Raw genomic sequence first — 16,470 nt, 5'->3', positions numbered from 1 at the left:
CAGCTTTTCTTGATAGTTTCTGTTTGTGGCAAAACCCTTCATTTCCAACAAGTACTACCTTAATATCAAGTATTACAGTAAATATACTGAAATACCTATCTGGAGGGAGTGCCTTCATCCTGTGGCTGTGGGGGGAAATGCAGCAAAATAACTTGATTTACTGGTATCACCTACAGAACATTGTCCACGCTGTGACAGCCCTTTCAGGGACTTGTAATGACTTTAAATGAGGTGAAAGCCAAGTAACAATGTTGGCTAGGGAGGCAGCTAACCTGTAATGTGCAGGATGGCCTCCCTGGGCTGACAGCTCTGGGGACCTGAATGAGGAAACTCTCTGCAGCTGTTTTTGTATAGAGAATAGTGTGACCTGCAGATGGAGGCTTTTGCTGGTATCTTAGGCTTTAGAAAAACAAATATTCCCTCAAAATAACATAAAAAAAATAAACTTCCACTTCTTCCTGTTTTTATAGTTCGCTTATTTCCTCAGTGTCATGGTTTTGTCTCCAGTACTGTAGATTATTAATCTTCAGAGGATCAGGACCTTCATAGAAGTATTTCCTGTACATGTTTATCTGTCTCTTTAACAAATTAGTATCTACTTGTTCTCTTCTGAATTTTCCTGCAAATAATAGGAAACTCTCCCTCAGTAATAAGGCTTTTTGCTAGAAAAAAATATCTAGATGAATCACTGCCAGGGGTTAAAGTACCTTTTGTATGACTTAGTCGATGGCATCCTTTAGGACATCTGCAAGTAGCCCTAAATTCCAGAGGTCACTGTCTTTATGTTGGTTTTGGCAAGGCATTGTTTCAGCTAAACTTCACTTATTTGCTTGTAAGTGCATCTGGAGGTCTCCTGTCCAAGTGTTACCTAGACTTCTAGAAGAGGGATGCTGCTATGTCTAGAGCTCATTTTGAGACGGCCGCAGATTTCCACCTAATTTATTGGCAAGGTGAGCATTGGCCATTAGTCAGCAGAGAAGTGCCTGTTTTCTATGTCCAGCTCTTGTGATGCCTTGTTATAACAGGATGAATGCAATCTTTTCAGCCACTACGTTACTAACTTCTGTTACTTTTAGCTAATCTCAGCTTGGTTTTTAAATACATGCATTAAATACATGAATTTAAATATATTCCTCCTAAAACGTGCATGCATGTGGATGGTGGATGGGGACTCAACTCCCAGGTTCTCCATGGAGTCATTACAGCCAAAGCACATCTGGACTGGCTGAAGTGAGGATATGATTTCTCCCTTCTACCTCAGAACTGATGGTATGCTCTCCAAGGGAGAGCGCTGGATTGGGACGAGTAGCTGGCTTTCCACCTTGGCTTTCTATTTTGGATGGAGCTGTCATCATCTGATTCCATCACTGAATCCACTGAAGCTGGGTCTGTTACACTGCCTGTAATTCAATGCTCGTGCTGGCACCACCATGGGTTTCCGCGGCACGTGGTGGATTGCATCGATATCCACAGCATTCTTCACAGTCTTGACCTGGTGGCTCCTCCAGGGCTGTCCCCATGGTGGAGGAGACATGGGTTGGGCACCTGGCTCATCGTGGTGCTAGAATTAATAAAAAGACATCCCTGGACAAAGAAATAGCTTGTGGGTCCTTCAAGGCATAAAATTTTTAATTGCTCCTTGCCCCACCTTGCAAATTAATATTGGAAATAGCACTTGATCAGACTCAGAAAGGCTTGGGGGGGTATTGGGTTTGGTTTGGGGGTTTTTTTTGGACTTGACAGCTTGTGATTTCCCATCATGGTGCAAATTGTTTAGCAAAGCTCATATTCAGCTTGCTTTTGGGCAACACGTGCATATTTCTTTCCCTTAGCATGCTGAAATGCCATCACTTTTTTCTCTGAATATTAATTTCTAGTGGACAACAAGGCCTTGCAGGGCAGTCTTGGCATATTGCACTTCTGCTGCCGTCTTGTCTGGGAGCCAAAACATCCCACTGGAGTGCTGGGCACGGAGCTCCCCTCCCTTTGCACAAATGCAGTGGAGACCCGTCTTCAGACCAAGGCTCTTCCTTTCCAAAATTTCTCTTGCTCCAAGACACTAGTGGACATAGCAGCAGAGGCAGGTAAATCCGAAGGAAGGAAGTCAGAGACTCATAACTGAATGAAACCACCTTAAGGAAAAAGAAAACCAAGTTCGTAGATGGGGCGTCGAAGGATAAGTGTGTACCTCCTGTCGATTTTTCATCCTTGGTAAGCAGGAATTAAAACCCTGGTTAAATCTGAGTTTAAGGGGAGGGGGAAAAAAAAAGCCATTTTGGATTGAGATAAACACTTGCGGTTCCACTATCATTCGCTGAACGTGCGTAGAGTGGTTGTAACACAGCTTGAAACAGTGAAAAACAAGTGGGAAGTTGGGAAAAAAAAAATCAGAGTATATCTTCTTCCTCCCTTCTAGACATTACCTTAATTTATTGGAGGTGGGCAACGTACAGAATAGACGGGGCTTTGCCCATAGGTAAAAGGTAAATCCTTTCTTCACACAGATCTTCAGCAAGAAGATAATGTTGCTGTTCTTCAGTATTTGTTTTTTGATGTTTTTAAGCAGTGTTGTGGCCTGTCAAATGAATAGACTTGCATAAGCTCTTACTAGATATTTTCTAAGCTTGGCAGTTTTTTTGGTCTTGTGTGAGGCATTGATGTTCTGGTATTCCCTGACGAACCTGGAATATTTGAGATTATAGCTCCCAGTTGATACTGAGTGCACCAAAAACTCTGATGGGAACAGGATGAGAAGCTCCTTCACCATCTTTGCTGCTAAAAGGAAAGACCGTGGGAGGCTTCAGTCCACTTCAGATATGCCAGACGACTCCACCTGTCCCTAGGCAGATGTACCCAAAACTTAAGCTTTTTGGAAGGAATTGGCATGAAAACACGAAAGTGCAGTGTGTTGAACAACTTGTCCTTACCTGTCAGAATAAGAATATAGGATGACCCTGAGGTGATCTCCCCTGATCGACTTCTCTGCCGTATGTGAACAAAATTGCTCTTGCCAGCAATGTATTCAGCACGCACTTCACACCACCGTATCTTCTAGCATTTAAAAGATCTGCCTATTAAAACAGAGCGCAGGAAATATAAGCCATTAAATGCAAGTGACACTTTTGTGACCGGGTGAAGGACCGTGGCAGGAAGAGAGGCATGCAACTGCCTGCAGCTTGAGGAAACGCTTGTTTGTTTGTGCTTTTTCCAAAGCCCTTCGGCTTTGCAAGGGAAGCGATGGCAAAGATGTAAACAGGAAACCTGGCTGCAGAGAGAACAAAGTAGAGGTCGGGAGATGCGCACAGTTGGCTGGAGGAAACCAAAGGTATTGGTGAGAAATCTCTGACTGCTATAGGACTTAAATAATAACATCAGGAAGCTGAATGCTGGATGTCCTAATACAGGGCAGGCATGGCGAAGCTTGCAGTACTCTATGCAAGGGGGGAAGCCTGCCCCGTATCATTTCTGTGTTCCAAAAGAGGCAGACTGTGAGGGTCACTATCCTAAATTAACAATAAAGTAATTCCCACACTACTGAAAACGAAAGCAGCATCATAAGCATTAACCATCTTCCTTTTAAGTCTATAAAATAGCAGCTTGTTCCCAAGAGCACTGGAAAGTGCTGGACAAGATACATTTTAAGGGCAAGATAATGTTTTACTAACACATGCAGGAGAAGCAAAGTGATTTTGAAAATTTAAGCTGGTTAGCTTAAGTCAGTCCCCAGCAAAATGGGAAGTTTTCAGTGGATTTAGAAACATAGGTGGCTAAAGTTTATCGTATCGTGGTGCTTGCCTCTTGGTCTGCTGTATCTTGCTGCCTTTGCAGGTGCTTTTAGCATGCAGTATTGAGTCCTGGCATGAGGGCTTTGCGAAAGATAGCGCCAACCCTCAGAAAGAGCAGCAAAGATGATTTGAAATCTAGAAAGAAGAAATTAGGGATGAGAAACTGGATATATGCGGTCTGGGGTACACATAATTTGTCTGAGAATACGTGCATGGGAAAAAATTTTATCCTACAGAAGGGGAAAGCAAAGATGCAGTTGTTAGAAGTTAAAAGCAGATTCACACTTAAAAAAAAAAATTATATATTTTTTTAGGGATGTTGTGGATTCTTCATCACTTGAGATCTTTTGCAGATAAACTGGAATAAAGCCTCTGTTAGACCAGGCAATCTAGATTAAAGCTGAAATGAAACAAAAGTTTGATTTAGGAACAACCAGCCAAGTCAAGTTCTTCAAGCTGTGTTGTGAGTGATCAGTTTTCTCAGGGGGTCAGAGGTATGAATCCATCTGTGGCAGTGATTGATTTTGGCTCGTAGAGGCGAGTTCTTTGGACAGACCACTTGGAAAAAAGCAGTTGAGCTCTGCTGTCTGGCCAGTCTAGGAGATACCAATACTGGCGCAAGAAAAACACGAATTCAGATGCAAACCGTGAGAGGCAGGACATCAAATGCACCTCTCCTTTGAGCTAAGTATCTAAGCTTGAAAAAAGGGAGGAGGAAGGTCTTGAGTTTTTACTAGCTTTTTTGTTACCGTTTTTTTATCAAGAAAATGAAAATTTGCGGCTGCCCTGTGATGATCAAGTCCATGTCACACAAGTAAAGCAAAGTACAGGGTTAGACTTCCTGGAGTATTATTACAGCTGTTTGTCCAGGTATCAATTAGGAGCTATGGAGGAAGGGTTTAATTAGAAGAAGAGCATATGAGGCTTTTCTGGCGCAGAGGAGCTTGGTGCATGTCATTTGTGTAACCTCTTTTCTGGTCATGGATGTTTATTTGGAGTCAAGTAAGATGCTCTCAGCAGCTTTCCTTTGATCTGTCTGCAGGAAAATTAAATCCACATGGCCTCCACCCAGAACCTTTCTGTATCCTGGATGGAAATACCCATCTATGCTGGGGTCGTTTTTTATTGTCATCCATATGTACAAAGGTCCATTCATCTATGAGAATGACATGTCTGTCCAAGGCCTAAGCTTTAAAACACCCAGAAAAGAAAAATGGTTGTTGCAAGCTGTCAGTCACCTAGAGATGAATTTTTTAAACTGATACATAAAGAGTTGCCTTGGTTTGCATGCTTTGAAATGGCAAAAAATGCTGCCTCCAACTTGCCATGCTCGTTTAACATCTCTGTAATGTATAAATAGTTTGTGCCTTCGCTAGGACCTGGGATTGTACTATATGTAATGATCTGGTGCCAAAGGGACGCCTGCACTAGTCCAGCTGGGACGATGGCCTTCCAGCCTGGGCCCTGAGCTGCAAAGCAATTGCTGCTGGGCGTTAATGGCAAGATGCTCCCACCATGCTGGTGGCTTGCAGCTTGCCGGAGCCAACTGCAAAAAGAAAAAGTGATGGATCCTCTCTGTTTCAGATCAGATGATGTCTATGAGAGATTAAATACTGCAGCTTTCCTCTTTCCTTAGTTTTACTGGAGTACTTGGGGTGCATTTGTGTTAGGAAAGCATCATGCTCAGTGATGCTTAAGATCTGGGTGAAGTCAATGTTGAGAAATGCATAAGCAGAGTCTAGCTGTGCCGTGACCAGAACTGCTCCCACGTGGGCTTTTATGCACCATCTATCCCCCAGCAGACTCCTCAACAGCTGAAGGGCTATTCAGCTGTACTTTTAATAATACCTTGCTTTTGTGCTGGCAGAGGTGTGCAGCATGGCAGAGCCTTATTCCAGTTTCCTCGAAAATAGGGAAAGCATGTTAATGGTAGGTAGGGAGGAGCATTTCAGTGTTCCTGAATATTCAGCAGTGCCAAGCACATCATAAAAGGTTTGAAGTCATTCCTAAGGATCAGCTTTTCTGCCCTTTTTCCTATTTCTGCTATACTTCCAGCTCTTCCCTACAGCGCCACTTGAATGAATGCTGTATTCAAGAAAACTTTATGGGCAACAAGGGCAGCATGAATGAAATGGGTGTCTCTGAAGTGTTGGACAAAAAGCTACACTGACCATGTCTATAAAGTCTTTTGTTTGGGTTGGGGTTTTGTTTTGTTTTGTTTTTTTAATTAAAACAAAAATGGGGAAAAGCAACCTTCTTTACCCCTCACAAGGCACAGTAAGCAATGTTTAGGTAATATTGCTATAGCAAATCCTGAATGGTACACCTAAGGTAGGTTGGCTGGCATTCCCAGATGATGAGACATTACAAGTTTCAGAGTGTCCTATATGGACCTGGGGCTGCAGATACTTGGAAGCCTTTGCTGCACAAAAATTATGTGCTGAAACATCTTTTAGCCTGGTTCACAAGCTGTCAGCGCTTGGTCCTGTGCGCTGTGTTAATATTTGCTGCAGAAGTTCCGTCCATTAATATGACTGGCATTAACAAGGTGACTGAATTTCATTCTGTTAATCACAAATACTCCAGCAGCTACAGTGAAAAAGGGCTCCTCTTGCTCTGACCACAGCCTCGGCTCTTTGAACCGTGCTTGTAATTGGCCAGCAGGCAGCGGAAAGCAGATCCACTGCCTTGTTGGCTCTCCAGTTGCAATGTTTACTTTAGATTTCTAATAGCAAAACCCTGTAGCAGCGTGCATCCCACTGGAAACTGGGGAAAACGTTTGTGTATTAGAGCAGCCGCTCACCAGTCCAAGCTAGGAAATGCACAAAAGCGTTGGAGGATATTTCACTGTAGCACCAAGTTAGTAGGGATGGGTGTGCTAAGGTGTACTGGACCGGGCAGCATGTAAGGGGAAAAATAATAATGATTAAAAAAAACAAAAAAGCGTGGCAGCATTGCCAACCCAGGCACTGAGGTTTGTTAGCTTAGCCTTAAGTTTAAAGAACATTTGCAAAAGCGAGAACCCAACCAGTGATTCAGCTGATGCTCAGAACTATCCGGTGACTTGATATCCGCTTCCCTTTGGAGAAAACCCTTGGGAGCAGGGCTTGAAGCGAACTGAATTAGGTGGTGGTGGTTCTTCTTGACTGATGCAACAACTTCTCGGTGTAGACAGGCAGCCAGGGCTTTATTTGCATCCATATAGACTGAGCATGCTGTAACATTTATAACAGAGGGCTTTTCTGTGTCTTGGATTTTCACACGTGGAGTGTTTCTCCCTACCTGCCCCTGATCCTGGCACACCAGCAGACAGGTGACTTTGCAGAAAATACCCAAGTCATTCCTCAACCCAGCAACGTGAGCCGAGAGCTACCCTGCGGCAGCTGCAAAATTGTGTTAGCTTTACAGTGTGATGGCTTTTCCGTGTAAACCCATCTTTTGATGTGTAATGCTGTAATCATGTTTGTTAATGCTGCTCCTCCGTAAGCCACCTTATGTTGGTGCTCAGTCCCAAGTCTCGCCATGTGCTGTGCTTTGAGTTTCTAAGAGGACCAGTGGCAGGCTGGTCTGCGGAGCAGTGGGAAGGCAAGAAAACAGGGAAGCTTTGGGGAGATGTAACCGCTCAAGTTGTTGTTTCAAAAACATGATTACAACACAGCTTATTCAAAGATAGTTTTGTTTTACACTGGGAGGTTAATTTCATCTTCCTCTGTCCCTTGGGAGAAAAACTTTAGAAACTGGACTTGCCGCAAAAAGGGCCAGGCATCTTTCTTTAATTTTTCTGGCTGACGTTGCTTTGGACTTGTGTGCTGACTTCTTGCTGGAGACAGCTGAGGACAAAGCTGATGGGCGCTGTGTTAAGCATTTGAGGGTAAAAGCAGCGCTGCTGCAGAGCTTGAAGAGGAAAGCAAGGCAGCAAATCCTGGTGCATCTGGGAGGATGAGTTGTGGACTGGGGATGTGCAATTAAAATTAAAAAGAAAAAATTAATTACTTGGATAGCACGATGCTCTGACTGGCTAGTGAGTTACCCAGTGCTCGCAAATGCACTTCTACCAAAACAGAATACCCTTTGCCCATTAAATTAAGGACCTTTTTATGTTGTATATTGAAATAGGGTAAAAGCAGCTGTCACATGATCCCACTGTAACAAACTTAAAATGCTGTCTGTTACCTTCAGCGTGGCTTTGGAGTGTAGCTTGATTCCATTGTCGTGACAAAATCCAGCCAAGCTGCAAAAAGGTGCCTGCAGCTACACCTGCACACGTGCTCGCTGGATGCTGGAGAGAAGCAAGGAACAAATGCTTCTGTCCTGGCAACTCAGGATGTCCTCAGCATCCTCCGTGAAGCCTGGTGTCTACACACTGAAGCTGCATTCAAGCCTTGGTGGTCTTGAGCTCGGTGTTTCCATGGTCTAAGCTTGAAGTTTTCAAGAGTGTGTGTGATTTTACGTTATTATGTCTGTAAAATGGGGACGCAGCTTTCCTAAAGGATGCTTTCAGGCAGCATCACCTCAGCCACCGTTCTCTGTCCTGGGAAAAAGGGATTTTTGCCCCAAACCGAGGTTAAAACAGTATGGATTTAAGGAAGGCAGAAGCAGCTGAGCCTGGAAACACTTAAATTAGCTTTCTTCCCCCCTTCTGCCTAATCATCAGCGTAGATTAGTTCAGAAACTGGGCAAGTATTTTTAGAAGCTGCTTTCAGAGCCCCAATGTCACAATTTTTATTCTTGTTGGTGCTGAGGCAGTTCTTGAGCAACATTTCAGCTTTTAAAAAAATGAAAGGGCATTTAGGGATGATCATATAACTTTGGGGAGGGGACACACTGGCTGAGTAAGGAGTTAAAGTGGTTATGCAAGTTTTCGAGCAGCAAGGGAGCACTTGAAACCAACTGCCCGAAACTAAGCTCCTGTGTAGGGATGTTGCTGTGTTGGCACTTCAGTTGCATGGGCTGCCTGCAAAGCTATGGTATACAAGGACCTATAGCTGATATTTATAAATACCAACTTGTTGCAAACGGGAAGTATTTAAAATCCTGTTAAAAGCTGCGATGGAGGCAGGCACGTCTGGAGGGTGAGTGCTTCCCCCAAGCCTGTTGAGTTGTTTGGACCCTTGGTCCCAGCGCTGCGTTAGCAGCTTTTGGGGAATAAAGTGCAGTCAGTGTTACCGGAGAAGATGACGCCCGCTTTCAACTTTGGACCTGTTTGCAGTCCTGGGTGAGCAGGTGACGTGCCCGCCGGTCTGGTGCAACCTCTCGGCAGCTCGTTTGCTCCGTCAGCCGCTGCTAAACACCCCCGTTATTAGTTTACGGTGGTTGTATTGTAATTATTTTAATTTTTTTCCAGCCTATAACCGGGGTGGGGAAGCAAGGATCTTTGGTCCGTGCGTGCGCTGGTGCTCTGCGAGCCGGGAGGATGTTGGGAATGAGTAATGGTCCGGCCAGGGCTGTAATATGCAGAATACCTCTGGGATGACTCACCCGGTACAATGCAGCACATCCCTCAAGGAGACTGAATCACGCATGGGGGGAAGCCGCTCGGCAGCAGCCAGCTGGGACGCGGGGCAGCCAACGCCGATCGGGAGGCTCGTGGTGGCAATGATGGTAAAACGGAGCAATCGGGGTGTAAAATGTAGAGGAAATGGCATCCCCCAGCAGGTATGTGTGTGTGCTCTCGCTGTGTATAATTTCCTATTTTTTACTCTTGGTTGTTTTTTTTTTCTTTCGCCTCCCCCCATCTGCCCCCAGAGCTCTTCTGAATCTTTTCTAAATCAGCATATAATTTATCAGTGAATATGTATGACTTCTGTGAAACACAGGCTTTCTTTTATGGTTACATATTATTTTTTTCAGAAGTAATGGTTTAACGTGCACCCTCTCTTAAATACTGAGAGGAAAATAGATGCTGCTTGGGAAGCTGCTTCCCTTGATGTCCCTCTCCATGGACACTTTTTGGGGTGGGGGGTGTTAAAGAGAGGTGGAAGGCAAACTCAATGTGCATGCTGGTTTTGATGTAGTTAAGAATGTCGTCTTTTATTCTGGTTTGTTTTTTTTTTAATGCATTTACCTGGCAAAAGATAAAAACATTTTAGATTTAGACCACAGTTACCCTGCTTATTCTCTCGCCCCTCCACTGAAATAGATTCAGCTTGAATTGACTCACAGAATTTTTATTTTATGTTTTCAAAATACTGTCTAGCCTTTGTAGTTGTATCGTAGGTGTCACGGAGGTTGTTTACAGGGGGATAAATATAGTTGCATTCTACACTCATCAGAATGGAGGAGAGTGGGGGAAAATGCAAATTGCTTAGGGTGAGCAAGGGGTTTTGGTGTTGGGGTTTTTTTCTTTGCTTCGTAAATTTCATTTTTGTCAGAAATATTGCGTATGCATATACATAATAATTTATTTTTATGTCCGGAATATCATTGATTCTGTAGCTGAAGATAAGCACACCTTGCGTTATTTTCACTCCCACCATAATACGGCTGCATTAGGACGGGTAGCACTTAATCTGCAAAACGTGATGTTATATGGGAGTAATGGGATACCTCGTCTGGCCAGCGCATTTGGTGTCATCATGGGCATCACAGCGGTCTACGACGTGACAGCAGAAACTCATTGGAGGGAGAAGAGAGTCATGTGGAAACAGCGTCGTCTTGTGAATTGAATAGATTTCTCCATTACATTCCTCTCTAATTTTTGGCGAGTGGTATAAAATCTCTAGTTTCATTTTACAAAATAAGGAGGGCGATAAAACTTAGAAAGCTGGAATACCATTCCTGTGCTTTTTAGTTTTCTTATTTTTGCTAAATACCACCATTCATTAGCTAACATAGGATAACAGTAACAGCGTTTATGGTAAGTATGTTAGAAAAAAATTAACATAGAACTTGATTGTGGCTTTTGGGGGAGGCGGGGGGGGCAGGGAGGAAGTGGAAATCAATTCAGGATGCAGATCTCAAGTAACTACCTGTTTGGCTGGCTAAGCTTTTATGTGATTTTTGCTTATCTCTTGCATGTGATATAAAACAAATACCATCTGTCATGCAATAACAAGTTCCTTTCTCATTACAGTAAATGATAGTATTAATTAGCTTTCCTTGAGATCTGTTAATATTTTGTACCCTTGCACAAAAATAGGAGGACTTGAGTGTGCAACTCTTGCCTGTACTGCATGCTAGCTTCATGACCTGCAGGGTAAATTATTTAAATGCATTATCTTATTAAACTGAATTTTTTGTTTTGGTGTTCCTTACAACTTTCCAAGACATACTGACATGTGCAGCTATAACGATTTGTTGCAGAATTGATCCATTAAACAATTTTGAATACAAGTTTTTTGGCTGGGGCGGGGGGGGGGGGGGTTGTTCTGGTTTGGGTTTTGTTGGTTTGTTTTTTTTTTTTTTTTTTAATAAACACCAAACCTGTAATTTGCAATCACTGAGAAAGCAGTCACAATGGAAAGCTGCAAGGAGGCTGGTCCTGAGGTAATTCAATTCGCCAGTGAGAAGGAGGTTCACTGATTTTTTTGAAGAGGTTTTATTAAATGGTTGCTCATTAAAAGTTTTGTCGTAAGCATGCATCCCAGTGGTGTCATGGCTGTCTTGTAGAAAAAAGTGATTTTGGGGGTGTCTTTGTAACAACTTTTGCTGTGGGTTTCGATAGCTTTAACACAGCTTCAACAATATATTTTACACAGATTCTTCAATATGGCCATGAGTAGTAAATTAATATGTCCCTGATGCAGTTAGACTTTCATTTTAATTCAATATTGTTTGTGTAGTAAGCTAATTTCTGGGGATAGCCCTTAAAATCCGTGCACTTGAGCTGTCTCAGTGGATCTTCACTTGCACATCAGCATGTTTGCAAGCCTGATTTTTTTCCCCTAAAAAGCCGCTTGCTGGTTCATTTGGGGTTTTGCTCATGTGTATGGCACTTTCTGGGGATAGCTGGGCAAGGCTGGCACAAGAGGAGAGGTTATGCTGGCTGAAAAAACGGGTTTAGCTTGTGCAGGGCTAAAACACCCAACCCTATAGCTGTGTGAATAGCACTTGTGTTACCCTGCCTGCGCCAAACCCTGATGGTTTTTAACACCAGATCCATAAGGAGTGAGGGCCAAGGGCCAGATCTGCAGCAGAAAATTGCTCTTGTCCCCTAGTTTGGTGCATCCAAATTAGTTGGCATGTTGCATTGTAAAAATGCACTGCGAGAGTTACTCTCACAGCAGAAGCTGATGCTTTTCTGTGTGTCATTTAAAAAAAGAAAAAATCATACATGTATAAAAGATATGAATATACAGAAAAAATTTCATATCTACATCATATATATTATGTATGTATATTTTTATATATAAATATATATATATATTAAAAAATTAGTTTTCCGTGTACTTCCTGGAAGGATTTGAAATAATTACAGGATTATGAAATCCCATTTGAGCAAGTTAGGATAGAGCTGTTTCTCGTAAACTCAATAAAATCAGCTTTAAATGTTTAACAAACATTTTGTTGAAAGGGTTCCTTTGTTCATCATTGCCTCGGCGTTCAAGGGAGATGTGGAGGCGGCTGGCTGGATTGTTGCAGGTGTCTTGGTTTTTTCAGAAGTCCCTTTCCTTCTGAAAAAACAAACAAACAAAACTGCTATTAATCTTTCCTGTGGAGGATTTTCAGATGAGCTGCAACGCTGGAAACAAACCCAGGCTGGCTGGGCACCGGCTGTGGAGGACCTGGCCCTTCTTTATTCTGCCTTTGGGGCTACTCTAGACCCAGAAGGGCATCAAGGAACGAAAAATAAAATCAAAAGATGGTACTTGGGGTTTGCTCCAGCCTCCTGGAGCTGTGTTCCTTGCGTGACGCCATGTGTCGTATAGGAAGACAAGCTTTTGAGGGTTGAAGGCACTTGAGCCTTTGAGCATCCCTGCTGCATCTAGGACCCTCACAGTCCATCGGAGTGATCACCCTGCTGGATTGGGTTTTTTTACTGCACACAAGATTTTGGGCAGCACTCAGCCAGCAGGAAAATCCCCAGCATTGAATAACCTTCGTGCAAAACTACTTCTCTGGGGTGCTTTATGGGATGTGCAGGTAGGACTGTGCATGTCTTATAACTTACTGGCAGTGATTTCCAAATCCTGCATGAGCGCTTCCTTTGGGGCAGGATTTTCCTTTTCCACCTTCTGTGTTGCTGTGGCTAACAGTGTTCTTGGAGTTAATTTTTTTTTTTCCCCCCTTTTTTTCCCTGAAATGGTCAGCATACAAGCTGAACACACGCTGCCAAACTCAGTTCAGCAGCCAGGCATGAACTAGGGAGTTGGAAGAGAAAACTCCTTTCCGTTTTCAGGGGGAAGCTGGGAGGAAACGCTAAATGCCAACAAAGTTATCTCATTTTGTTGAGACAGAGAGAAATGTCCTGAAACTGAGCTTGTAAGGTTAATAATGGTTTAAGATTAAGTGCTCCAGGACAGGGATATTGCAGGACTTGGCCAGCATCTCTGGAGCAAGGCATGTGGAGATAGAACTGTCTTGTAGTTACTCCGACTGGGTGGAAACCAAAATTTCCCAGATGCCTTTATTCTGGCAGTATTGGATTTGAAAGACAGAAGAATATAGGTTGCAAATTTGATATATTAGAGATGGGTTACAGGTCCAGTGGTTCTGTGTTCCTGGTGTGATGCAGAGGTGAGGGCAAGGAAAACTTTTGCGAGGTATTCCATGATTTTCTACAGGCTCCATTTTAACGTTGGCTCTGACCAGGGGGGTGCAGATGGGTATTTTTTCTTGCTTATATTTAATGAAAAAGCATCAAACCTACTGGAAATCTAAATGGTATCAAAATATCAACTTTATTTTGCTGTGACTCTGTGCACGCAGAAGTTTTCTTTCTAACAAAGTGAAAAGTTAGGGTTTTGAAGAATACTGGTTATAATCTGCAGGTACTTCACCCTTGCTAGAAGGTTCGCGAACCAAGCATCAGATCAAGAAAGTGGGACTTCAAAAATAGCAGTTTTTCATGACTTCCATTAAACTGCCACTGCTTTCTGGCACTGTGGGATGAACTCGAGCAAGGATCCTTGCAATGTAATTTCCAGCGATCACCTGGGCAGAACAGGATGGCTTTAAAACTCCAGCTGTCGGACGAAGTAAGAGCACAGTGAAATACATCCAGCTCAGCTAAAGACAGGTTATGCCCCAGTAAGTGTAAAGTTAAATTTGCATGGATCCGTGCTAAACAGCCCGACCTCTGCTGCTGTTGCATTTGTAGCCTCCTGCTGTCCTTTTGGCTCTTCCCTGAAATCTGGGATCTGGGAATGTCAATGCGTTAAAAACAGAAGTCCATAATTTTGAAACCTGTTATATGCAATTACCTTTCTGTCTGAGATGTGAATCTCTCCTGGCCCTGTAAGCTGCAAGGTCGAGAAGGGAGGAAAATACTGAAGTGCTGTATGGCTGCATTAGCATGGAAGTTTGTAAGTTTATATTATGGTCAACTAGGCTGGCTAGAGGAAGAAGTATTACTGAATTATGGAACGTGTCTGGAAAGTGTTTTAGATGCTAAATGTGACTCAAAAGAAAGGAGTAAATGTGGTGGGTTGGACTACTTTCCCCACCACCACCCCTTGGGATTTTTAAACATCTCATGGTATTTGCAGTTGCTGCGTTTTAAACAAAGTGGAAAAGAAGAGCGGCTAGTGGAAGGGAGCTGTGTACTTCGACCCTCCTTTTACAAAGACACTGGAAAAATTAAAGCCTTAACTAACAAAGGAATTATTTGCTGTTTAGTCCTGGATGCGGGATTGCAGCTGTAAGCCCACACCAGGCATACAAGACAACTCAGGGCTTTGTTCCCCACTGGTTTCACTGTGGTGCGGTTGCTGTAAGTGATGTGGCTGGATGGTGTTGGCTGGGCATAACGATGCGGCTTGTGCATGCTGGAAGAAAGCACTTTTTTATCCACCTTAAATGTCACTTTTCTCTTAGACACAAATGCTTTGTAAAAGTTAGGCTATAGGTAATGCAACCATGGTTCAGTTATTGCAAAGGTAATCGTGCAGTCACTTCTTGTTTAGAAAAATTCTCAATATCCTTCAGAGTAGCAATTATACACACACACACACACTTTTTAAATTTTTTTTTTTATAAAGATATGTATGCACACCCACAAGCTACAATTTTTAAATGGCTCTCTTCCTTCCAATAAAAACAGCACGTGGTTTTCTGCGCTACCTTTACTCCCCAAGTTCATTATGGTTTTTTGCTCAGGGTGGGGCAGGCGAACAACCTGAAGCAGCCCTCGAACATGCTGGCTGGCTGCCATGCAGCTGGGTAATCCCTGCAGATACTTTCTTCTCAAGCTTTTAAGGCTGTTGAAGACAAATCTGTAGGGTTAAGACAGAAAAGTATTCCATTTAAGAACATAATTAAGAATAGTTTGCATGAAACACGTAGCGCGTAGGCTGTAAACCCAACAATTAGAGTGGTCTTAAAGTTTTAAGAAGCCAACAAAATGAGGGAACTAAGGCTTAGTGCAGGGGTGTTTTTTTAGCTGTTTCTTTTTTAACTATATGAAAGGCATGCGTAATCTAATCTCAGTGGCAATCAGTATCTCATTAATGGGAATGGACTAAATATTTTCACATACCTTATTAACCATTTCTCCTGGAATAGTCAAATTGCACAGTTGCCATGATAAAATTGCAGGTGCATGACTTGAACATGGTTGTTTTGCTGCTTCAGTGCACCAAGGTTTCAGCAGTGATGTGCACATGTGATTTGCAGATCTCTCCTTTGCTCCTGAGGATTTTGAATGCTTGCAACCAGCCGGAGCCTCGGTGCAGTCGCGTAAAATTAAATAGCAAAGAAAATAAACAGCTTTTATACTAAGGAAGCAAGGTCCTTATACGGACCAGAAATATTTGAGTACCTCCCAAGCATTTATCAACACTGGCATGAGGGAAAGAAGCATTGCCTATTCTAGGCTTGTGGATGGAAATGGCAGGCAAGATTTTGACAGAAAACTGAAGGAAGCAGTATGTAGCCTTGAAAATTCAATGTGCAGCTTCTGAGTCCTAGTCTAGTGACTAAACCAAGATGTCAAGCCCTAAAAACCCTTAACCACCTCCTTTCCTTATTTCTTTTCTTTCTTTTTCCTATGTCCCTTGGCATAGGTTGCATGTTGGGAAACATGCACCTGTGGCTGGAGCTCAGTGGGAATGGAGACAGGGCTCTCCAGGAACTGCAGTGTCACTGGAGACTTTTGATCGTGCAGGAAAGCGTGCCAAGGGATTACATTAACGAAGCCAGAGGCCTGCCTACCTTGCCAAAGGTGAACCCTTCTGCTGGACAAGGCCCTTTTCTAATAGCGGAGCAGAGGTCTTCTTGCCATGGTAGTGGGGTGGAAACTAGGTTTTCTGGCTTGATATATTTAAGGAGGTAGCTCTTCAAGATGGGAAAAATGAAGTTTATGTGGTGTTCTCTTGGCACGTGGGTGAAATCAGTGGCTGTGGCAGCAGAGGTTGTAAGCGCCATAGGTCACAGTATCAGTGTGGATATAAAGATGAAAATTGTACGGCTCTGTGTCCCACCAGAATGTGAGTATAATGGGCAGGGATAGTAGTCAGGGGACCTAAATTTAATGTGTAGGCATCCACTAGTATTCAAATGTAATTATAAGCCTAGAGAAATCACCAAG

General features: G+C 43.1%; 1 protein-coding gene across 5 annotated transcripts in view; it reads left to right on the top strand.

Moving 5' to 3' along the window:
• The window catches only part of SPRED2 (sprouty related EVH1 domain containing 2), a 66,074-nt gene that overhangs the window by 18,684 nt on the left and 30,920 nt on the right, over window positions 1-16,470 (top strand). The window contains exon 1 of one of the 5 annotated variants that reach the window (XM_030022813.2): window positions 2,147-2,211. The exons of 1 other annotated variant lie outside the window; for it this stretch is intronic. In XM_030022813.2, coding sequence (XP_029878673.1) covers window positions 2,162-2,211 — 50 coding nt within the window. In that variant the 5' untranslated portion in view covers window positions 2,147-2,161. Of the gene's footprint in view, window positions 1-2,146; window positions 2,212-9,137; window positions 9,441-13,600; window positions 13,922-13,950; window positions 13,974-16,470 lie in introns of those variants that run through there. 3 more of the 5 variants (XM_030022815.2, XM_030022817.2, XM_030022816.2) reach the window with 3 other exon arrangements.

Source organism: Aquila chrysaetos, chromosome 8 (assembly GCF_900496995.4).
Source record: "Aquila chrysaetos chrysaetos chromosome 8, bAquChr1.4, whole genome shotgun sequence".
Classification (NCBI taxonomy): domain Eukaryota; kingdom Metazoa; phylum Chordata; class Aves; order Accipitriformes; family Accipitridae; genus Aquila; species Aquila chrysaetos.
Note: the sequence above shows the minus strand (reverse complement) of the source record. Positions and strands in the feature narration are given on the sequence as shown.